The sequence below is a fragment of the Euleptes europaea genome, chromosome 5 (assembly GCF_029931775.1).
Source record: "Euleptes europaea isolate rEulEur1 chromosome 5, rEulEur1.hap1, whole genome shotgun sequence".
Lineage (NCBI taxonomy): Eukaryota > Metazoa > Chordata > Lepidosauria > Squamata > Sphaerodactylidae > Euleptes > Euleptes europaea.
In genome coordinates, this window is record NC_079316.1 from 3,533,317 (window position 1) to 3,556,721 (window position 23,405).

At 51.1% G+C, this 23,405-nt stretch overlaps 2 protein-coding genes across 2 annotated transcripts in view; one reads left to right on the forward strand and one right to left on the reverse strand.

The window, feature by feature from the left end:
• Positions 1-4,870, forward strand: part of RUBCN (rubicon autophagy regulator) — a 56,490-nt gene extending 51,620 nt beyond the window's left edge. Inside the window, exons 18-21 of the mRNA XM_056849745.1 lie at positions 562-623; positions 2,119-2,272; positions 2,863-2,956; positions 4,701-4,870. Of these exons, the coding sequence (XP_056705723.1) occupies positions 562-623; positions 2,119-2,272; positions 2,863-2,956; positions 4,701-4,870 (480 nt within the window). The remainder of the gene's footprint in view (positions 1-561; positions 624-2,118; positions 2,273-2,862; positions 2,957-4,700) is intronic.
• Positions 4,871-10,468: 5,598 nt separating this feature from the next.
• On the reverse strand, positions 10,469-23,094 carry LOC130477821 (deoxyribodipyrimidine photo-lyase-like). The gene is made up of 9 exons (XM_056849895.1): positions 22,779-23,094; positions 21,944-22,089; positions 20,765-20,947; positions 19,088-19,246; positions 18,357-18,555; positions 16,051-16,203; positions 13,853-13,974; positions 11,599-11,758; positions 10,469-10,632 (listed from the first exon to the last, which is right to left on the reverse strand). The coding sequence occupies exons 1-9, from the start codon at positions 23,092-23,094 to the stop codon at positions 10,469-10,471; spliced, it is 1,602 nt and encodes a 533-aa protein (XP_056705873.1).
• Between the last annotated feature and the right edge of the window lie 311 nt (positions 23,095-23,405).

Genomic DNA, 23,405 nt, shown 5'->3' on the forward strand with positions numbered 1-23,405 from the left:
CAGGCTTCCTCAGGAGGTGGTAAGCTCTCCTTCCCTGGAGGCTTTTAAGCAGAGGTTAGATGGCCATCTGTCAGCAATGCTGATTCTATGAACTTGGGCAGTTCATGGGAGGGGGGGATCTTGGCCATCTTCTGGGCATGGAGTAGGGGTCACTGGGGGTGGGGGGGAGGTAGTTGTGAATTTCCTGCATTGTGCAGGGGTGTTGGACTAGATGACCCTGGTGGTCCCTTCCAACTTTGATTCCATGATTCTATGTACTTGAAGATGGATATCATGTCACCTCTCAGTCTTCTCTTCTCCAGGCTAAACATACCCAGCTCCTCCCCATGTTCCCCTTTTCCCCAGCTTTGCATTTTCTCTTTCTCTGTGCTCCTCTTTCCTTTGCCACTGCCCATTCCATTGAGATGAGGAGTTTGAGAAGTCCCTTCCTGGACAAAGGCTGTGTGTTCCTTTGTCTGCACCTTCTGAGGCACCTATATGCATGATTGCGTATCGGCCAGGAGGAGACTTGCATATTCTGCATCCTTGAAACTCAGATCTTGCCTCCTTGATCTTTTCCAGCTGTTGAGGATCCAGCTGTACCACATGAAGAACATGTTCAAGACCTGCCGCCTCGCAAAAACGTAAGTAGTGTAGGGCTGCTACCGAGACCTTCCAGGCCCGTCTCTCGAACCGGTGAAGGCAGGGAAAACATCTGTGCAGAGCCCCTCGTTTTGTGGCCTTGGGCAAATGACACGGGCTGTAATCTTGGCATCTTGGCCATCTTCTGGGCAGGGAGTCACTGGGTGTGTGTGGGGGGGGAGGTAGTTGTGAATTTCCTGCATTGTGTAGTGGGTTGGACTAGATGACCCTGGTGGTCCCTCCCAATCTATGATTCTATAATCTGTCAAATGGGACCAACTGCAACCACCCTGGCTTGTTATGAGTACTAATCCCAGTCGAGCTTACAAAGTACTTTGCAAACTGTTCTGGATGACTCTGGCCAGGCCTGATTCAGATATAGGAGTGTATTTAAGAAACTCTGGGCTTCTAGTTAGAAGAGGAGTTGGTTTTTATACTCCAATTTTCTCTGCCTTTCAGGATTCTCAGAGCAGCTTATAATCACCTTCCCTTTCCCTCCCCACCATGGGCACTTTGTGAGAAAGGTGACACGGGCTGTAATGAGAGTTGGGAGAGAACTGTGACTAGCCCGAGGTCACCCAGCAGGCTGCATGGGTAGGAGAGGGGAATCGAACCTGGCTCAGAGTCTGGCGTTCTTAACCGCTACACCACACTGGCTCTCCTGTGTGTGTGTGTGAAGTGCCGTCAAGTTGCTTCCGACTCATGGCGACCCTATAGCTTTCCCATATCAGATCATTTAACTCCTAGCCAGGGATACACTTCAGTAACACTGCAGGTTTGTTTTGGGAATAGCACACAAGTAAATACTACTAGAGAATCTCTGCCTCCATTTTAAGCTTTTTATTAAAGCATCACTATTGCATTCTTAACGTAGACGAAATCTACGAAACATTATACCATCCTTCCATCATTGTTACACAGATAATTAAAGGAGAGCACTTAACATTACCCCATAAAAGTCTCTTACCCCAAAAGTAAGCAGGTCACAGGCAAGAAGCCCCTTCTCAGAAGAAGCTCCCAATCAATGCAACCTCCCATATTTATAGGATATAAATCAGACTAGCCCGATCTTGTTAGATCTCAGAAGCCAAACAGGGTAGGTCCTGACTAATAAAGGAATTCTGGGGTCTGCAGAGGCAGGCAGTGGCAAAACACCTCTTGCCTTGAAAACCCTACTGGTTCGCCAGATGTCAGCTGTGACTTTATGCACACAAAATCATCTAACAATAGCTAACAAGGTTATACCAAAACAAGGCAAGACAAATGGAAAATAGTCACTGCAGGGGAAGTGAGAGGAAAGGCAGAGAGACTGTGATCAGCAAGATTCATGTTGTACAGCACAATTTGCCAGTATCCTTTGCTTTCGTCATTTTGTACCAGCTGCGGAATTTATTTGCAGGGGAGGGACAGGGAATATGGGTGATGGTGGTGGGGTTTTACACAGAAAACAGGCCATCTTCTCGGGGTGTTGATCTCTAGTTTGGATCTTCCTTGCAGGCTTCTGGATTCCTTTGACAGTGTGCCTGGCCATCTGACGGAGGACCTCCACCTCTATTCCTTAAATGACCTGTGCAACACCAAGAAGGGGGAGCTGGTTCCCCGCTTGACAGAGCTCTTCAAGGCGGGGACCTTGCACGTTGAGAAGTGTATGGTAGGTAATCTTCCACCTCTCTGCAGTGCTTGTGTGGATGTTAACCTGTTTCTTCCTCAAGGGTAGATTTTAGTGCAGAACGAAGCATAGAGGAAGATGTGGGCTTCCCCTCCCCTTTACAACAGGCACCTTGTAAAGTAGGTGGGGCTGAGAGAGTTCAGAGAGAACTGTGACTGGCCCGAGGTCAACCAGCAGGCCTCATGTGTAGGAGAGGGGAAACCAACCCAGTTCTCCAGATTAGAGTCTGTTGCTCATGTGGATGAGTGGGGAATCAAACCTAGTTCTCCAGATTAGAGTCCACCGCTTTTAACCACTACACCACGCTACTTCACACATGGCCGATTTTTCCTTCCCCTTTAGCGAAATCCCTGAACATCGCCATAGGCGTGTTTGTGACATGAGCTGGTATTTGTTATCTCTCTGTCCCAAAATGGGGTTCCGAGAACCCTCTTTTAAGACGATGGTGCTTCAGATGTTTCCAAGGGTCACGCAGGTAGCATTGCCACTTCTGCCGTCTTATGTTCTTATGTCCCTTTCCTCTTCACTCCCCTTCTTGTGTGCTTCTTCCTTCTCTTCTTTTCCCCCTACAGTTGTGCCAGGCTAAAGGCTTCATCTGTGAGTTCTGTCAAAATGTCGAGGACATCATCTTTCCCTTCGAGCTGAATAAGTGCAGGACGTGTGAAGGTAGGCCTGCAGACATGGAGCCACGATTGCTGGTGGCTGGGTGCTCAGCATGAGAGGAAATAGTCCATGCTGCCCTTCCAGATTATTTCATTTATTTATTTTGATTTTTAACCCTCAATCCCTGGCTGAGGCCGGGCAACAACGTTAACACAATAAAAATCTGGTAAAGTACTATAAAATCACAATATAGACAAACAATTTAACGATCCCAACAGATCATAAAAATAAGTCATAAGATCGATGGCACTCGTTTAGGGAGTAGAGTCCGCTGTAAGGCCTGGAAGAAGTCAGGGACCCCCACATTTAGTTGGAACAATTTATAAACAACAGTAAAGAGAGTGAATAGAAAGGGAATAGTAAGGAGAGTGTTATGGATACCGTGGGCTGCCAAAAAAAACACACGAAATCAGCGGGTTATAGATCAAATCAAACCTGAACAGACCCTAGAAGCTAAAATGAGTAAAGTGAGACTATCGTACTTTGGTCACATTATGAGAAGACAAGAGTCACTGGAAAAGACAATCATGCTGGGAAAAGTTGAGGGCAGCAGGAAAAGAGGAAGACCCAACAAGAGATGGACTGACTCAATAAAGGAAGCCACAGCCCCCAATTTGCAAGACCTGTGCAAGGCTGTTAAAGATAGGACATTTGGAGGACATTGATTCATAGGGTCTCCATGAATCAGAAGCAACTTGATGGCACTTAACACACACACAAAGAGAAAAGGGATGGGGGTGGAAGGCCTATGCTGATGGAAAACTGTAGCTGCCCTCAACTATAGGCCTAACTATATTAGTGGGGGGATCATGTTTCATCTGCAGCACAAGAGCTTCAGAAGAGCCTTGGCTAGGTTTGGCGAAAGATCCGGGTCATCCAGCGCCCTCTTTCCTACAGCAGCCCACCCTGGTGCTTCTAGGAAGTCTACAAGCAGGGCATTAGACCATTCATGGTCCTTGGTCCCACCGTCTGGTATTCAAAGGTACACTGCCCCTGTCAATGGAGGTTCCATTTAATTACTGTGGCTAAGTAGCCATAGGAAGAGCTACCCTGAAAACTCATCCATACATTTGCTCTGAATTTTCTCTTGGAGAGCCCCAGCCCCTTTCCATAGCAGTACGATTCCCACGGAAGAGGGAATAATCATTAAAGCGGCTTCTCTCTAGTGTAGAACAGCTAGATTCGAGTCCAGTAGCCCTTAGAGACCACCAGAACGTTTGAGTATACGCTTTTGAGAGTCCAAGCTCCCTTCATGAGATAGCCTCTTGAAAGCTTAAAGGTAGTCCCCTGTGAAAGCACTGGGTCATTCCTGACCCATGTGGTGACGTCACATCATGACATTTACTAGACAGAGTATGTTTACGGGGTGGTTTGCCAGTGCCTTCCCCACAGCTAGCCAGGTACTCATTTTACCAACCTCAGCAGGATGGAAGGCTGAGTCAACCTTGAGCCACCTACCTGAAACCGACTCGTCAATCACGAGCATCCTCTAGGACAGTGCAAGAGATCCCAGGAGACCCGTCCAATCACACGCCACTTCTCTGATGCCCCTTAAAACCCTTTCCCATCCCACATGGCCACTTGGGTTGGTGGTGCGGAGTCTGCTGTTAACCCCTTGGGTTTCTCCAGACGCTTGGATGCGCAAGGGCCGTAGGACAGTTGCAGGTTATGAAGTCTGTCCAGTCTCCTTTCCCCGGGCAGCCTGCTATCTCCGCTCTCAGCCGCCGGTTTCTTTTCTCCCCCGCAGAATGCAGAGCCTGCTACCACAAAGCCTGCTTCCGGTCGGGGCCCTGCCCCAAATGCGAGCGGCTCCAAGCGCGGAGAGAGATGCTGGCGAGGCAGAGCATGGAGGCCGACCTCTCTGACTATGAGGAGCAGGAGGGAGAGGAGGAGCCAGCGGCCGTGGTGGCCACGTGACAGTTGAGAGGCCGCGGCCTCAGCTTCCAGAGTCTGAACTGAGGACTCACTTGAACTGACAGTCCAAAAGCCAACTTAATGCCTTGATCCCCGGGGGAGGGGGGGTCTCTTATGCACTTGGCTCAGGTGGTTCTCATTTTCTGTTCATCCTGAGCCGCAGGACTGGGGGGACGGGAGGGATCGTTTCCGTTTCCACCTCTGGCATTAATGCACTACGACGCAAAGGTCTGCCGCATCCGCAAATGGAACGGCGACTGGTCGTGTCGGCAGCCCCGGCCGAGGACCTGAAGTCGCCCGGTTCCACCCGCAAGAAGGGTTCCACCCTGACGATGCCTGGCTCTGTGGGAGGGGTCCTGGGAACGTCCCAACATACTCTTAAAGGGAAAAATAACACATCGGAATCATTTCACTCCTTGAAAAGGCTGCTCATGCCAGAAGAGGCACTTTCTGTGGGGGGGGGGGCTTTTGCCAAAACCGCTGCCTATAGCCCTGGAGGCTCGGCTGCTGAACTTTTAGTTATCCTTCCCTCATTTTAGTGCCTGAAGTTTTTTGGGTGGTAGGGAGTCAGAGAGTGAGGAGTACCATACTGCCCAGCCTTTAGCAAACTGGCAGTGTCGAAAATCAGCCCAGAGGGGAAGTCGTGAAGTTAGCCGACTGTGTCCTGCTGTTTCTCTGAACTGCCTGCCTGCCGGCCCCCTCCTCCCATCGGAGAGGCCATGGCTTCCACTTCTCCTCTTCCCTCCTGCCTGAAACTGTGTGCCATGCACATGGCAGAATGAAGGAAGAGAGAGAGCTGGTGGATTTCTGGGCTACCAAAATCGGTAACTCTGCTTTTGAGTGTAAGTGACCGGGTGATTTTTCAAAAACTCTGCAAATAATTATTTTAAAAAGGACAGAGAGTGGGCTGGGCTAGGCCCTTTCTTCTCTGTGGTGTGCCGCTTTTTAAGACTTGCAGTATCCTCCCTCCTGTAGTCACATCGTTCGTTCCACCCACTCAGGATTCTGCCATCTTCTGCTGCTGTTTATGTAGAGCAGCGAGAGGAGAGGGATACAGGGATGGACAGTGCCTCGCCCACTACGATGCCCGAGGGGTGAGCTTTCAGGGAGGCTGTAAGGAAAGTGGGAGATGGTGTCGTGTGAAGTGGTGACGGTTCCAGAGGTTCACTGGGTGCCTTGAGCAAGCGCAGGGCTGAATCAGACGGGACATTTCCCGTTGACTGGACATAGGGAGAAGGTGGTTTGTTGGTTAGAAAGGAGGAGGGAGGAGCCCGGGGTTTCTGGGGATGAGGCTGGGGGGGTCAGTTCTGAAAGAAGCAAAACCCTCTTTGGAAACCAGGCTGGTGGCAGAGGCTGTGCCCTGGCCCTGAAGCTCCATTGGCCGCTTTTCTCCCTCCCTGCAAACCCCGTCTCTTGTTGCTGCCTGAAGCAGTTGAGCCGTTTAGCTGGCCTCCGTCTTTCGAGAACGCAGCAGGGGTAACCCCTGAGCTCCAGTTACGAAGTGACACATTCCACATGCAAAAGCAACCCTGGCAGCGTCTTTAAGTCGCATCTCGGGGCGGTTGGTTGTTTTGGAGCCTGGTGTCAAGAAAAGCAAGTAGGGGTCTGGCAAGATGAGGCTTTTCAAGCCGTTAAGCCGCCTCTCTCCGTTTCTGCTTTGTTTAAATGTCAGGGTGGCTGCGGCAAAGGTACCTTCCCACGGGGCTTTGCTCGTGGACAGTGTTTTGCTTAAACTGGGTTGCTGCCCACACAAGGCCAGTTTATAACGTGCCGCAAGGGGCCGTTAGGCATGCCACGCAATTGCTTTGCATGGGCAGTGGATCAGTTGCCAGCGTCAGGTTTAAATTGGGCCTTAGAGACAGCTGGCGTTAGAAAGGGTTGGTCTCACCATCTGATTTGCAGTTGCTTAATTCAAGGACCTCTGTCTGTGCTCTTGGTCCCAAGGCGTGTAGGTCTCTGGCAGGCCTGAAGTACAAATCGGCTAGGGCGTGTCTACAAATTCTGGCTCACGTTATCGTCTCACTTGTAAGTAGGGAAAGTGCCTCTGCACAGACCTCAGGGCTACGGCAGAGCAACTACAGGGTGTAGAAAGGAAAATTGAATTATTTCAGCAAGCCAGAGGGTTACGGGTACAGAGGGAAGCAGGCGGAGACGCAGCCTGTTTTGAACCCTGTTTGAAATGGTTGGCTGTCCTGCAGGCTTTGTGCAGGGTGTTCTCCCAAGACGGTTCTCCTTGACGCTTGCCCTCAGACAGCAGCTGCTCTCCGTTTGCCTTGCCGCTGCTCAAATGCAAGACCCTCCTATGTATCTAACGGAAGGGGTTGCCTTTTTAAGGGACCACCCACCCAGCAGACCATGGTTCCTGTGCCTTTGTGATTCATGTAATAGCCTAGGACCAGTCCCCTGAATCCCCTCCTCCCATTATCTGAATGGAAACCTAAAAAATGGTTTTGTTAGTTCAACAGCCTCCAGGAAGCCCAAACACAGCGGCATGGAATATTGAATTAGTTTTGTCTCGGACATCTGCCTCCCCCTTGACCAAAGATCTGATCATCTTTGAAGGAAAACGTCCCTCCTCTTGCCGATGTTCACCATCATCCATGACCGACTCGAAGCTGGTGCTGTGTGCTGGATTCATCTCCCCCACTCCCCCGTCCCCAAAAAAACCCAAACCCCTTTTGTTTCAGACTGGCCTCATTTGCAAATTGCACTCAGGATCATTGATCCAGCGGCAGCCGCCGATTCAGCTTGATTCCTTCCATCGTGCTGCCTTTTCGAGACTTTAAAAGACGTTTGTTTGCATATTTCTTTTGTTAGCACTTTGGCACTCCAAGACATTTCTGTTCGCCCGCCACCTCCTTCAGTTGGAGAGCCGTTTAAATAGAAAAGCACTGATTTTAAGTTTGGGGAGAGCGGGTAGGCGGGTGGTGAAGTTGCGTTTTCCGCAAACGTCCTGGAGAGCTCTTTTCTGGAACGAGCAGGAAGGCCGAAGGGAGAGCTCAAGGTACAGCCGAGGGGTGAGAAAGCCCCCCGGGGGCCCTCCACACTGATGGCGCTGCGACTGGCCGGTTTCCCTCGCTCTCGCGGGAAAGCTCTTTCTCACCTGTGTTGTTTCAACCGGATGCCCGCCTGCCGTTCTGTTGCACAGCATAACAATGGAAATGCCGTCCATAATAAAACCACATTTTAAAAATAACGCTTTTTCTGGAGTTTGATTCTTGGACCGAATGCTGGAATAACGTTGCAGATCCTTTGAGGCGTCCTGCTGGGGAGGAATCTGTGGGATGTCGCTGCTGCCCTGGGCCAAGCAGGCCTGTGTGGTGTGGCAGATTAGGACCCTGGGTGGGCTGGGTTCGAACCCCCACTGCTACCATGGAAGCTAGCTGGGTGACGCCTGGCCTACCTCGCAGGGCTTTTGTGAGAAAATGGAGGAGGGGAGAATGATGTTCTAAAAGCCACTTTGAAGAAGAGTAGTTTGTTTTTATATGCCGACTTTCTCTACCACTTAAGGGAGACTCAAACCAGCTTACAATCACCTTCCCTCCCCACCACAGACACCCTGTAAGGTAGGTGGGGCTGACAGCTCTAACAGAGCTGTGACTAGCCCACAGTCACCCAGCTGGCTTTGTGTGGAGGAGTGGGGGAATCAAACCCTGTTCTCCAGATCAGAGTCCACCGCTCTTAACCACTTCACCATGCTGGCTCTTTTGAGTCCCGACTGGGGAGAGAAGTGGGATATAAATAAGCAAACAGACCATCTTGTCCAATCTCATGGGCTCGAGGTCACCTGGCACTCTTCTGGCATTGCTGGGTGTATGTGAGGATCAGGTGTAGTTTAGAGATCAGGTGTAGCCCCAGATCTGGAGAACTGGGTTTGATTCCCCACTCTTCCACATGAGCAGCGGACAGTCTGGTGAACCAGGTTGCTTTCCCCACTCCTACACATGAAGCCAGCTGGGTGACCTTGGGCAAGTCACAGCTCTCTTTGAGCTCTCTCAGCCCCACCTACCTCACAGGGTGTATATTGGGGGAAGGGGAAGGGAAGGTAATTGTAAGCCGGTTTGATTCTCCCTTAAGTGGTAAAGTCGGCATATAAAAACAAACTCTTCTTCAGTTATAATTGCATCAGAAGAAAAAGCAAGAGTATAACAGGCAATAATATAAACGATGCACAATTTAATTTTTTTTAGCAGTTATGAGAAGTGTTCAGGAGAATAATGAGACGGGCCTGTTGTGTTGCAGTTTATTTATTTTGTTTCTGCCCTGCCCTTTAACATGACTACCACAGTTCATGAATCTCTCCCCCTCCAAGTCTTATTTTTCAAGGCAGGAGAGCTTTCAAACAAATGAATGCACAACTGTGGGTTTTTCCCCTCCAAAAGCCCTACTTAAGCAATGCTTTGACAGCCCCTCCCAGCCCTGCGCTTCCACCACCAACTGACTAGCCAGCTACTTGCCACGGTATTAAGATTCTACCAACCATGAATTCAGGAAAAGAATAAAAAGCATGTTACCTTTTAACAGATGCAATCCACTTGTTCCTTTTGCTTTGGAATTAAGAGGGCAGGAAGCCACAATTTTATTTTTAAAAAATAAGCTTTACAAGCAGCTGCTTCTTTGATCCCAAACCAAAGCACCAGCCTGGCCCCTCTGTCCGTAAGAGGCACAGCATCTAAGATTCCTCCTAGCCTGGTTTACCAGGGAGAAATTCAAAGTGGGCCAACGCATCTCCCTTTTCCAAGCAAACATCTACAGAGAGGCAAAGGTGACAGAACGAAGAGGAGAAACCTGAAGGGTTAACCCCTGCGGAGAAATGGGCATAGATGGTGGAAGGATCCCCCCCCCATGGAAGATTTAAATGCATTTCAGGCTCTAGCTGTTCCAACAGTCAGCTGCTTCTCAAACTGAGGAGGGGATGGGTGGGAAGGGGATACATTTAATGGTCATGCCCCTCCAGAAGTGGGCAAGTGCTACCGGCTGCAGGCTTCCCCGTTCCCATGACCCTACAGCAGGTGGCTACCTAAATGGGACTGCGTTATACCCAAGCAAGCACTGAACCAAAGGGGGGGCCTGGTAGAGCCTGAACCCGGCCAGGTAACAAGGCTCCTCTGACTCACCTGATTCCTTCCCCTCCCTCCTAAATCAGAGCCACCCTGAAACCCTTTCAGGGGCTCACAGCGGCTTTCCAGAAGCTAAGGCCGTTTCGTATTTTGCAAGGTGGAAACGGGTACAGGAGAAATAGCTGAGTCTACCAGTGGAAGGCAAGCCCCAAGCCCTGCGCATACCCCCCTCTCTGTGGGCATTCCCCTGCCACACAGCAAATCAGGACTGCCCCATTGGGATGCAGCCCCACACATATCCTTGGATGGGCCAGGAAATCATCAGGGCAGAATCTGGTTGTTGTCTGTGCGGCAACTCTGAGGAGGACGGCTCCTCTTTGGGAAAGGGTGTCCCTCTCTGCCGCATGGGCAAAGGCAGACTGTCGCGTTGCTGCAGCAGCAATGAGCATCCTTCCTAAAGTCCAGGAGGTGAAAAGCTGCTTTTTTTTGGCCCCGGAGTGGAGTCCTTTTCGAAGCCTTGGCAGCGTCCATGTGCCGTCCCCTACAGAGGCTTCCGGGAGACCTGCTGGGGGCTGTACTTGCGCTCAAACTGTTGGACGTCAAACTTCCTCTTGCAGCCGGCGTAGTTCATGTAGCGGATCTTGCCGAAGACGGCCCGTTCGGCCCACCCTTGGTCATGGATCCCGCAGATGGACCACATGCAGCCTGAGGGGGGCAGAAGAAGAACAAACGGGGGTCTCAGACTTCACATGGAAGCAGCTGAACCATGCTAGGAGAGGGTGCAGAGGAAAGAAAGAGCTGGGGGGGGGGGGAGCTTCGATGGAATGGGGAATGCTTCACCCTTTAAACACCTTAAAGGGGATCTTGCCTAACTCTCCTCAGCCTAAGGATGAGGCCTGATTTCAACCACACAGTCAACGAGGTGGAGATAAGAGGGGCAATTTAAAAATACACAGGAAAACAAGAATGAGACAGAAGGAGAAGAGTTAGTTTTTACAGGCTGACTTTCTCTACCACTGAAGGAAGAAACAAACCGGCTTACAATCCCCCTCCCCTCCCCACAACAGACATACTGTGAGATAGGTGGGGCTGAGAGAATGTGACTAGGCCAAGGTCACCCAGCTGGCTTCGTGTGGAGTGGGGAAACCAACCCAGTTCACCAGATTAGCCTCTGCCACTCATGTGGAAGAGCGGGGAGCCCAACCCGGTTCTCCAGTTTATAGTCCCTCGCTCCAAACCACCGCTCTTAACCGCTATGCTACGCTGGCTCTCCAGAGAATAAAACACTGGTGGCAGCCAAAACATTACCATCTGTGCAGCCAATCAGAAGCCCTGCTGGACAAGAGCTCCACATGGCCTCACCCTCCTAACAATACTTGGTGGGCACCGGGAAAGGAATCTGTGGGCACCGTGGCACCCAGGGGCACCACTGTAGGAACCCCGATGTAGACTGCCACGCTGTCCAACACAGGGATTTCTGGCTCTCAAGCCAAATCTTATTGGTGTTGCCTGCTCCAAAGCTCATCAGAAGGACTGCCTCCCTCCCTTCTTAAGTCAGGAGGGCAAGGGACAGGTCTTTGCCTCTGCTGAGCGGAGTTACAAAAGGCTGAGATTCCATCCCAGCAAAGAGATCTTTCGGCAGCACTCGAAGTGCCACCTTCTTGCACTGACCCACATATCCGTTGGGGTCCCTGCCGTCCAATTCATAGCGATCGTTGAGGTAAATGCTGAATTTCAAGGCCTCTTCGGGGGAGCTGGTCCACTCCAGGATCTTCTTGGCCCAGTACATCCGTAAAAACCCGTGCATTTTCCCTTCGTGAACCATCTGGAGCTGAGGCAGAAGAGGGAGGAAGGGGTGTTACTGTAAGAGGAAATCCGGCATCCTTGAGGTCAGACAGAGCTGTGGCTGCTATCAAAGGCTACGGAAGAACTGAGAGGGGATATGATAACCATCTTAAAGTACTTGAAGGGCTGTCACAGAGAGGAGGGTGCCGAGTTGTTTTCTGTTGCCCCAGAAGGTTGGACCAGAACCAACGGGTTGAAATTAAATCAAAAGAGGTTCCGTCTAGACATTAGGAAGAATTTTCTAACAGAGCGGTTCCTCAGTGGAACAGGCTTCCTCGGGAGGTGGTAAGCGTTCCTTTCCTGGAGGTTTTTAAGCAGAGGCTAGATTTGCAAAAAACCAAATCAGTGGGTTTTAGATCAAATCAAGCCTGAACTGACCCTAGAAGCTAAACTGAGGCTATCGTATTTTGGTCACATCATGGGACAACAAGTCACTGGAAAAGACAGTCATGCTAGGAAAAGTTGAGGGCAACAGGAAAAGAGGAAGACCCAACAAGAGATGGATTGACTCTATAAAGGAAACCATGGCCCTCAATTTGCAAGATCTGAGCAAGGCTGCTAAGGACAGAACACTTTGGAGGACATTGATTCATAGGGTCGCCATGAGTCGGAAACAACTTGACAGCATTTAACACACACACACACACAGATGGCCATCTGTCATCAATGCTGATTCTATGACCTTAGACAGATGATGAGAGGGAGGGCATCTTGGCCATCTACTGGGCATGGAGTAGGGGGTCACTGGGGGCATGTGGGGGAGGTAGTTGTGAATTTCCTGCACGGTGCAGGGGGTTGGACTAGATGACCCTGGTGGTCCCTCTATGATTCTAACTTGGAATTCATTGCAGAAATCTCCCTCCTCCCTCTGTTATTACGGTGTGGCTGAGTGGTGAAGAACAAGAAGAGTTGATTTTTATATGCTGACTTTCTCTACCACTTAAGGCAGAATCAAACCAGCTTACAATCACCTTCCCTTCTCCCCACAACAGACACCCTGTGAGGTAGGTCGGGCTGAGAGAGTATGACTAGCCCAAGGTCACTCAGCTGGCTTTGTGTGTAGGAGTGGGGAAACAAATCCAGTTCACCTGATTAGCATCCGCTGCTCATGTGGAGGAGTGGAGGAATCGAACCCAGTTCTCCAGATCAGAGTCCACCGCTCCAAACCACCACTCTTAACCACTATACCCCGCTGGCTCTTCAAGGGATGAGAAGCAAACAAACTAGAGAGAATTTTGCAAGACAAGGTAGTTTGCTGTGTTCCAAAAGTGGCCAGTCAGGTTCTTCTGGGAAGCTCAAAAGCTGGCCATGATGGCCACAGCTTCTCCAAGCTCTGGTCCTTGGAAGAGGGACGTTCCACTAAGCACCAGCTGAAACGTCCAAACATCTCTGAAGACTGCATTGCAGTAATCCAGTCTGGATGGGCTCAAAGCATAGGGAACCGTGCCCAGGTAGTGCATCTCAAGGAAAAATTACAGCTGGCATACCCACTGGACGCTTGGTGCCACAGGAAAAGACCTATACCTCCACCTGTAGACTCATTTCAGATACCAACTTCCAAGCTGCAAACCAACTATTTTCACTGGTAATGCAACCATGCTGGGTCAGACCAGGGAGGGTCCATCTAGTCCAGCATCCTGTCTCACACAGTGGCCCACTAATTCCTCCGGAGGGCTAACAACAGGGCACAGAGGCCAAGGGCTTCCCTTCATGTTGCCTCCTGGCACTGGGATTCAGATTCACTGAATGGGGAGGTTCCCCTAAGCCACCATGGCTAGTAGCCACTGACAGACTCCTCACTCCCTAGTCGACAAACAGCACCTCCATCTAGTCCAGATCGAGCTTCGGTTTGTTGGACCTCCATTCACCCCATGGCTGCCTCTGGCCACTTGTTCCCTGCCCCACCAGACAATCCACAAAAAGTTTCCAAATCTCCAGAAATCACTCCCAGCTGCTTCGCCCACATACGAGGGTAATTTTTGCCAAAGGCAGCGCATGCCTGTCCTTTTATTTCAGGCTCCTTTGACTGAAGGTCTTAAGCACAAAGGCAGCGCATGGCCTCCGCTGGCATTTCGCCTACCTGTGCAGCGTTCCAGAGAGGCTCGTGCGTCTTCCCTTCCTCCAGCTGCTTCAGCGTGTACAGTTGAGGCCTCTTGTCTTTGGCATGGAGCGCCAGGGTGGTTTTGGCCCAGTTGGGAGCACCTGTGAAAGGCAGCCATGAATGTTTCTGTCTTTAAGATTGGGGATTGTGGGGTCATCCTGACCCACCAAAGGAAATGAATGAGTGTATTCCCTATGTTCACCTATACTAATTAAGACGGGGCTACAAGCCAGGAGGAAGCTCTTCTGTACAAGCCTTGAGGAAATGAATAGGAGTTGCACACAAGGAACCCTGGCCATTAACGCATGGCAAGATTTGCAATTTTTTGTCTCTCCCCAATTTTTTGTCTCTCCCCTCTCGATCACGCGCTCAAAAAATTGAACACATGGTCGGGAAGGCTTGCCTCCCCCCTACTGAGGTTGCCAAGCGGAAGGGGGGAGAGAAAGACAGGAGCTCCCAGGCGGGGAGGAGCTCCCAGGCAGGGGGGAGGAAACTGGTGGAGGGGGGGCAGCTGCTCGCCTCCCTCCCCTGAAGAAGAGCAGAAGCCGGCAAAGAGTGGAGGCAGCGGGGGCTGGTGAAACCGCCGCCGCCTGCCTCCCCCCCCCGGCCGGAGAAGAGCAGGAGACGGTGGGGGAAAGGAGTCACCGCCGCTCTGCGCTCCCCTTCCCCGGGTCGAAGTGAGAGGAAGCCGAAGGCAAATGGAGGCTGCGGCGGCTCCTTTCCCCGGGCGCCGCAACCTGCACTTGCTGCCGGCTTCCCCTCACCTCTACCCGCTTCCAGCCAGGGGGGGAGGGGGGAGAGAGGCACGAGGTGGGGGGGGACGAAAAGGTGCCACCGCAGCTGCCCCTGCCGGGCCGGAAGTCTCCCAGCAGGGACTCGACCCAGAGGAGCACGCATGGGCCGACTCCTTCCTTCGTTACACGACTTCCATTTAAGTCGCGATAACAGAGGAATGGGTTCTCCCGGGGATATAGTGAAAGCGGAAGGACTGAACGCGCATGTGGGACCTCCTCAATTCGCTGCATTCCCGGGAGAAAAGAGGGAGAAAGGGCCCATGCGTTAATGGCCACTGTTCACTTCAACAATGCCTGTGCAGCAAATGCCTGGCCAGATCCTGTCTGCGCAATCCTATGCAGGGTCGGCTCCACTCTGAGTCCTACTGATTCAGTAACTCTGCATACGATTGCACCGTGGCCGCCCTTCCCCCCACAAAGCTCTCTGATTTATTTACTTTATTTATAGTCTGCCTTTCTCAATGAGACTCAGATGGATTTTGCACGGTGTATAATCAATAGGCTGAGACATCTAGTAAGAAATGTATTAGTACAAGGATTTCAGCAATCTGAAATACAGCACAGTATATTAGACGAGGTATATTTCACACTACAGAAAATGGTATTAAGTTAGTATTAAAAACTAAGCAGCAAGAATAGGCCAATACAAACGGCATATGGGAGGGGCTGTGGCTCAGTGGTAGAGCATACAGAAGGTCCCAGGTTCAATCCCCAGCCCAGTCAGTTTAAAAAAACAAAAAGCAGGCAGTAGATGATGCTAAAGACTTTTACCCTGGAGAGCGGCTGCCAGTCTGAGTATGGTACTGACCTTGATTGACCAAGCGTCTTACTCAGTTGAGGGCAGATTCCCTTGTTATACTCACAGACCAATCAACAGATAACGCATACCACGCACAATGGTACTGTTCACAGTCCTGTTCCCTTCACCAAAGCACCAAAGCCTCCACGGCTTCTCTCTACCACCGGCTGCCCAGAGGTGAATGGCCCAGGCTAGACTAATCTCATCAGCTCTTGGAAGCTAAGCAGGATCAGCCCTGGACAGTACTGGGATGGGCGATCACCAAGGTTGCTATGCAGAGGCCGGCAGTGGCAAACCACCTCTGAACGTCTCTGGCCTTGTTGAAAACCCTATGGGATCACCACAAGTCAGCTTTGATTTGACGGCACTTTCTACCACCACCACCTCCTGTTGCCTCTCCTCCCAACCTCTCGGGGCCTCTTGCATCTGGTATTTTGTAAAGCGCCACAGTATGCTGAGGGTGCCAATGAGAATGATCCTCTGAATTCGCTTATTCCGTTTGCCCTCCCAGCCCTGAGAAGTAGGCCCCAATGCTACAGCTGCCAGGCAAAAGGTCCGGCAGGCAGTGCGGTCCGGCCCATCACCTTCAACCTGGTCGTAGTTCTGGTTGTAGAAGCAGAAGTTGTCCGCCAACTCCCTGCGCACCACGGCCTCCTCGACGAAAGCGTCCACCGACTCCTTGTGTCTGTGGCGGTGTTTGCGCACTTCCAAGATGGCTCTCTGGACAGCAATCTGACCTGCAGGAGAAGCCAGAGAGCATTCACCGTATGTACCACCACATAAAGGCTTTGCGGGCGTCACGGAAACACCTGGGTGGGCCCAACCTTACACACCCAATAAACTGGCCAAGGATTTTGCCCTCCAAAGCTTTAAGCCTCTATAAATCTCCCTGTCTTTCTGACCCATCATGAATTCCAAGATCAATGACAATCTCTTCAACATACTTCCGGCCTACACATTTTACAGATAGTTTCACAGGGTAGCCGTGTCGGTCTGCAGCAGAAGAGGCTAGACTCAGTAGCACCTTGAAGATGATCAAGATTTTCAGGGTTCTGAGAGTCGAGGCTCCCTTTGCCAGACTCTTCATTGGAGTCTCGAAAGCTTAAACCCCTCAAATGGACACAAATCTAGTTCTTACTGCAGACTAACACAGCTACCCTCCTGAAACTATAATTGTGAAGAGCTAGAGAAAATTCCAGGAGCATCTTAGAGGCGAAAAAGATTTTCAGGGTATGAGCTTTTGAGAGTCACAACTCCCTTTGTCAGATATCTGATGAAAGGAGAATTGACTTTCAAAAACGTATACCCTCTAAATCTTGCTGGTCTCTAAGGTGCTTCTGGACTCGAATCTAGATGTTTTATACAGACTTATCTACCCACCTGAAGAGACCCGTGGAGCAGAGTGGTAAGCTGCAGTACTGCAATTCAAGCTCTGCTCACGACCTGAGTTTGATCCCAACGGAAGTTGGTTTCAGGTAGCGGGCTCAAGGTTGACTCAGCCTTCCATCCTTCCGAGGTAGGTAAAATGAGTACCCAGCTTGCTGGGGGTAAAGGGAGGATGACTGGGGAAGGCACTGGCAAACCACCCCGTAAACAAAGTCTGCCTTGGAAACGTCGGGATGTGACGTCACCCCACGGGTCAGGAATGTCCCGGTGCTTGCACAGGGGACCTTTACCTTTACCTGTCTACCCAACTATCTTTCTGCTTGTCATGTTTTCATCTCACCTTTCCTCCAGGAAGCTGAGAGCTGGAGATACAGTTCTCTTTCTTTATTTTATTTTCACAACAACCTTGTTAGGTTGGTTAGGCTGAGAGTGCCTATCCAAGTGAGCTTCACGCCTGAGTGGGAATTTGGCCTGAGTGGGAATTTGGACATGAATCTCTTCAGTCCTACTCAGATACTCCAACCACAGCCCCATTCCTGCCACCGACCCTAAACCCCAGCAAAGCAACTGAAAAACATATCCGTTGTTTGGCACCTGCTTGTTTGTTGCAAGATGCAAACATGAGCAGTTACTGCCTATTTGGTGTTGGCTTCTGTGGTTGTATATTTGCCTCTGGGTTCCATGCAAGGTGCTAGCTTTGCCCTTTAAAGCCCTTCACATCCTGGTTCTGAGGATGATCAGGGGCCTGGAGACCAAGCCCTATGAGGAAAGGCTGAGGGACTTGGGAATGTTTAGTCTGGAGAAGAGGAGGTTGACGGGGGACATGATTGCTCTCCTTAAGTATTTGAAGGGCTGGCACTTAGAGGAGGGTGGGGGGGAGAGGAGGAGGAGAAGAGTAGGTTTTTATATGCCGACTTTCGCTACCACTTAAGGAAGAATCAAACCGGCTTACAGTCACCTTCCCTTCCCCTCCCCACAACAGACGCCCTGGAAGGTAGGTGGGGCTGAGAGGGCTGTGACTATCCCAAGGTCACCCAGCTAGCTTCACGTGGAGGAGTGGGGAAACCAACCCGGGTCACCAAATTATCCTCCACCGTTCACGTGGAGGAGTGGGGAATCAAACCCGGTTCTCCAGATCAGACTCCACCGCTCTTAACCACTACATACAGGCTGGCTGTTATTTAGAAAGAGGGTGGGGCCAGGTGCGGCTTCTGCCCAGCAAAGGCACTGACTGCCCACTGGTGATTTGATTGACTGTGACGATTTTTTAAAGATGTTGCTCTGGCAGCAGCTGCCCCCATAGGACTAGGATTTTCCCTGTGCGACTGAAGGGAAGCTGCGGCGGCCATTTTGCGGCTGCGCCCACCACACTGCCTCAGAGTGCCAAAGGTTTCCACAGGATCAAAAAGGTTGGGGACCTCCGGCATAGCCTGTCCCTGGCCCCCAAAGGGCCAAATGCGGGACTTGCAGCCGTCTTTCAGAGGGCTCCCTCCGGCCTACTCACCAAAGTGGAACCAGGGCGAGAGGTTGCTCAAAGCCGGCTTGTTCGGATCGTTCCTTTCCGTGCCAAAGCGCTTCAGCCGCTCCTCAATGAACTCCTCCAGCACCGCTAGGCCGGCGGCCGTGCCCGGCTTCGCCCATCCCACCTCCTTGACCGAGCGGTCGACCTGCAGGCCGGCATAGCATGCATCCCAATCGATGGCCTGGAAAAGAGGAAAACAGCGCAAGAGGGAAGTCCTCAGCGAGGAAGTCTCCTGGGACACGAGGGATCATGTCCAGAGCTGGTAGGCAGACTGGAACCATTAAAAATAATTCTTCTCCTCCAGAGGTAACAGGTCTGTCGCTCTTTTTGCGCCAGCGTGACACATTTCTAAGCCTCTCATGTGCACAAAAGCATTCAGCATGGACATCTTCTGGCAGTAAATATCATAAAGCAATTTAGATGCTTTCCCCTGACCCGGATGGCCCAGGCTAGCCTGATCTTGTTAGATTGTGGCGCTAAGCAGGGTCAGCCCTGGTTAGTACTTGGATGGGAGACCAGGGTGAGAGGCCAGAGTTGGACTCTTGGATGAGAGTCCAGGGTTGTTATGCAGAGACAGGCAATAGCAAACCACCTCTGAATGTCTCTTGGCTTTAAATCCCCAAAGGGTTGCCATAAGTCAGCTCCAACTTGATGGCAACCCCTTAAAAAACATACATAAACATACACACCCCACCCCTACAGATGGTTCTTACCTCTGCCTGGATGGTGCTGGAATAAGGGTGCCTGATAACGGGGGGGAACTCGGTAAGAAACTCGGCCAGTCGGTCATGAATCTTCCGCCGAATCGTCCTTGCTCCGTACTCCTGTTTGTCAGATGCAACCCAGCATGGAACGATATTGTGCGCATCGACCTGGGGAGGCAGACCCAAAGCAAAGGGGGGAAGAAGGAGAGTTGCTTTTTATATGCCGACTTTCGCTACCACTTAAGGAAGAATCAAACCGGCTTACAATCGCCTTCCCTTCCCTCCACACAACAGACACCCTGTGAGATAGGTGGGGCTGAGAGAGTTCAGAATTGTGACTAGCCCACGGTTACCCAGCTGGCTTCATATGTAGGAGTGGGGGAAAAAATGCAGTTCACCAGATTAGCCTCTGCCGCTCATGTGGAGGAGTGGGAAATCAAACCCAGTTCTCCAGATTAGAGTCCACCACTCCAAACCACCGCTCTTAACCAGTACATCAAGCTGGCTCTCCAGCATGGGAGAGAGATTCCAAGACCTTCCATGGAATGCCTGAAGAGTTATAACTCTGACCCCTTGCTAAGGGACCAGGATATTCAACTGCCGTCCCCGTCTCCCCAACGACCATTTATTTCCATCATTAATTTATCTACCCATCTAGCATATTTCTGTTCCATCTTTCCTCCAAAGAGCGCAGGGCGATATAACATGGTTCTCCCCTTCCCCATGATATCCTCACAACAACGGTGTGAGGTAGGCTAGATGAGAGCAACTGACTGGCCCAAGGTCACCCAATGAGGGTCATAGCCAACTGAGGATTTCATCCTGGGTTTCTCACATTCCAATCTGATGCTTTAAGTCCATACACCACATGGTACAACGGTAGTCTGCTGGACAGAACAGAATCAGGGAGTCCTCAAGGAACGCTTTAATCAAATTGTCAGGAAGACTAAACTAATCCTGCCGTGCATGCTAACACTTCCACTTAAGAAAAATACCCAAGTAGAACACGTTTAGTGGCTGGAGTTAGGGTAGTTAAGAAGCCCTTTAACCTTGAGAGATAGATCACACATAGAGATGGTGATTTGCCCAAGGACAGCTTCATAGCTAGGAGGAGGATTTGATCCCAGTTCCAAACCTTACTCTACCTATTGTGCTACACTGTCACAGAACCCCAAAAATCAATTTTTCCCACATGATCCACTCCAACTGTGCAGATGAAGAAGAGGAATTGATTTTTATATGCCAACTTTCTCTACCACTTAAGGGAGACTCAAAATGCTTACAATCACCTCCCCCTCCCCACAACAGACACCCTGTGAGGTAGGTGGGGCTGAGAGAGCTCTAAGAGAGCTGTAATTTGCCCAAGGCCACCCTGCTGGCTTCGTGTGTAGGAGTGGGGAAACAAATCCAGTTCACCAGATTAGCCTCCGCCGCTCATGTGGAGGAGTGGGGAATCAAACCCAGTTCTCCAGGTCACAATTAAAGTGGCATGGGGTCTTAAGGGATTCTTTAGATGCACGAAGTGAAGAGTGGACATGTCAGATGATACGTACGCAGCAATTAAAAATGAGAGGTGGTGAAAGCAGGGATCCATTTTCTAAGAAAAAAGGGTCCTACAGCTGCAACCTTGCTGCACCGATTCCGGTCGCCAGCCTAGCCACGGTCAGAGTTCCCGGGTCCCCCTACCTGAGCAAAAGGCACGCTTGGTGGCAGTCTGTCCCGGACATCTTGCACCCACTGCATGGGAACCCGGAGAGGAGCAAAATCCGTCACTACCCCACCAACGCTGTGCTTCGTCACAAAGGAGGGAAGCACATCTTTGGCGACGCCGGTGAGCAGGTGGAAGGGGATGTTTAGTTCCTGGCACTCCTGGAAAGATGGCAAGGAGGAGAGAGGAATCTCTGTTAAGAAGGGGCAGAGAAATCTAAACATTAGGAAGAACGTCCTAACAGAGCGGTTCCTCAGTGGAGCAGGCTTCCTCAGGAGGTAGTGAGCTCTCCTTCTGTGGAGGTTTTTAAGCAGAGGCTAGATGGCCATCCATCAGCAATGCTGATTCTGTGAACTTAAGCAGATCATGAGAGGGAGGGCAGGAAGGGTTGCGTCAGTGGTTGGCTCTTGTGGCCCTTTCTGACATGCCTAGGGAAATACCAATCGCCACTTTGGGGTCAGGAAGCAATTTTCCTCCAGGCAAGATTGACCAGAGATCCTGGAGGGGTTTTTTTGTTGCCATTTTCTGGGCATGGAGTAGGGGTCACTGGGTGTGGGGGAGAGGTAGTTGTGAATTTCCTGCATTGTGCAGGGGGTTGGACTGGATGACCCTAGTGGTCCCTTCCAACTCTATGATTCTAAGTCAGCTTGTCTTGGCACATGGATACGGTTTGGAAGATGGAAGCTGTAAATACAACTGAACCTGCAATACTTCTGCTGGAGTCTCTTACTTCACTACAGTCCCCTGCCTTCTCTGAATAAAGTCCTGCCTCCTCTGAGGCTGTTTTTTCCAGTGTTTTCCAAATTTCTGGTTGCTGACACGCTTCTTTTTCTGACTGAAAACTGGAGACAAGAATCATCCTTACCCTAAAAGGAGACCTTGTGGTTTATATGCAAGTGTCAACACTCACATGCACATGTCTGTGAAAATCAAGCAGAGTGACAACAGACACCCTCTAAAAGGGGCTGATGATTCTATTGGGTCTTTGCAATCGGCGTGCGTGAAGATGGCACAGGCACGCGAGAGGCGGAAAGCCTGCAGAACCACCAGTACACATCAAGCACACACAAAAAGGGGCTGATTGGCAGCGCCCCCCTGTCATTCCAATTATCCCTACTTCCTGCCCACCTCTGCAAGGGGTTCTTGTATGCCCGTACCTCTGCCACTTGCTTCAGACCTCCGAGCATGAAACCAAAATGACGGATGGTGGCATCCAGGAACTTGGGCACAAGGCAGAAGCAGACGTGCAGCGGGAGCTTCTGCTTCAAGGCCAGGCGCTGGGCGTAGAGAAGGGCCCAGTTATCTGGAAGAGAAATGGACACAAAAAAGCAAAGCCAACATTCCACAGTCGGTGGCCGCTGGTTGTAACCACGGCGTGCCAAATGCCAAGATACTCCTGCTAAACGTTCAGTAATCAGGTGCACACAATCTGCCAATGCCCTTGGACAAAGCAGGATGCCTATCCATGGGAAGATGCTCCCTTCCCCTACCCCTCCATGAGTTTGTCAGAAGAATTACCAACACACAGAAGAGGGTGCCTGTTGCATCTCAAGAAGAAGAGATGGTTTTTGTATGCCAACTTTCTCTACCACTTAAGGGAGACTCAAACTGGCTTACAATCACCTTCCCTTCCCCACCCCACCACAGATACCCTGTGAGGTAGGTGGGGCTGAGAGAGCTCTATCAGAGCTATGACTAGCCTAAGGTCACCCAGCTGGCTTCATGTGTAGGAGTGGGGAAACAAATCCAGTTCACCAGATTAGCCTCCACCGCTCATGTGGAGGAGTGGGGAATCAAACCCAGTTTTCCAGGTCAGAGTCCACCGCTCCAAACCACCGCTCTTTACCACTACACCACGCTGACTCAGCATGAGTCGCTGCCCAGACTTCCCTCCATCCAGTCAGGAGCAGCGAAAATATAGTGCAGCACACCCCACATAAGGGGGACGTGACCCAGCACAGATTGCTCCCTGCGCCCTGGTTCTCTTCTCACCTTGCACTCGCTGATCCCGGGACATCCAGTACAGGATGCCCAGACCCCCTTCCTTGAGCTCGGGCTCCTGCGACACCAAGCGGACCCGTTTCTTGTTATACTTGAACTCTGCAACAGAAGCCGCCGTTCTGGTCCGGCTTTGCTTCACAGCCTCTGCCAGGGCCCCAATTCCACCACGCCCGGCACCCCCTTCCCTCGTCTCCTCCGCAGGCGATGCTTCCACCAGGATCCCTGCATCGTTTGTCAAGCCGGGAGATTCAGCTTCGTCGTCCTCCACTTTATTTTCAAGTTTCCGCTTCCTCTTCTTTGGAGACATGGCCGATGCCGTTCTAGGGCTGCCCGAAAGTGTGCTCAGTCCCCAACGACTCCAGGAGGAAATGAAAGACAAAGCAGTGCTAGCAAAGAGCAGATAGAAGAAGAGTTGGCTTTTTTATGCCAACTTTCCCTACCACTTAAGGCAGAATCAAACCAGCTTACAATAACCTTCCCTTCCCCTCCCCACAACAGACACCCTGTGAGGTAGATGGGGCTGAAAGAGTTCGGAGAGAACTATGACTAGCCCAAGGTCACCCTGCTGGCTTCATGTGAAGGAGCGGAGAAACAAATCCACTTCACCAGATTAGCCTC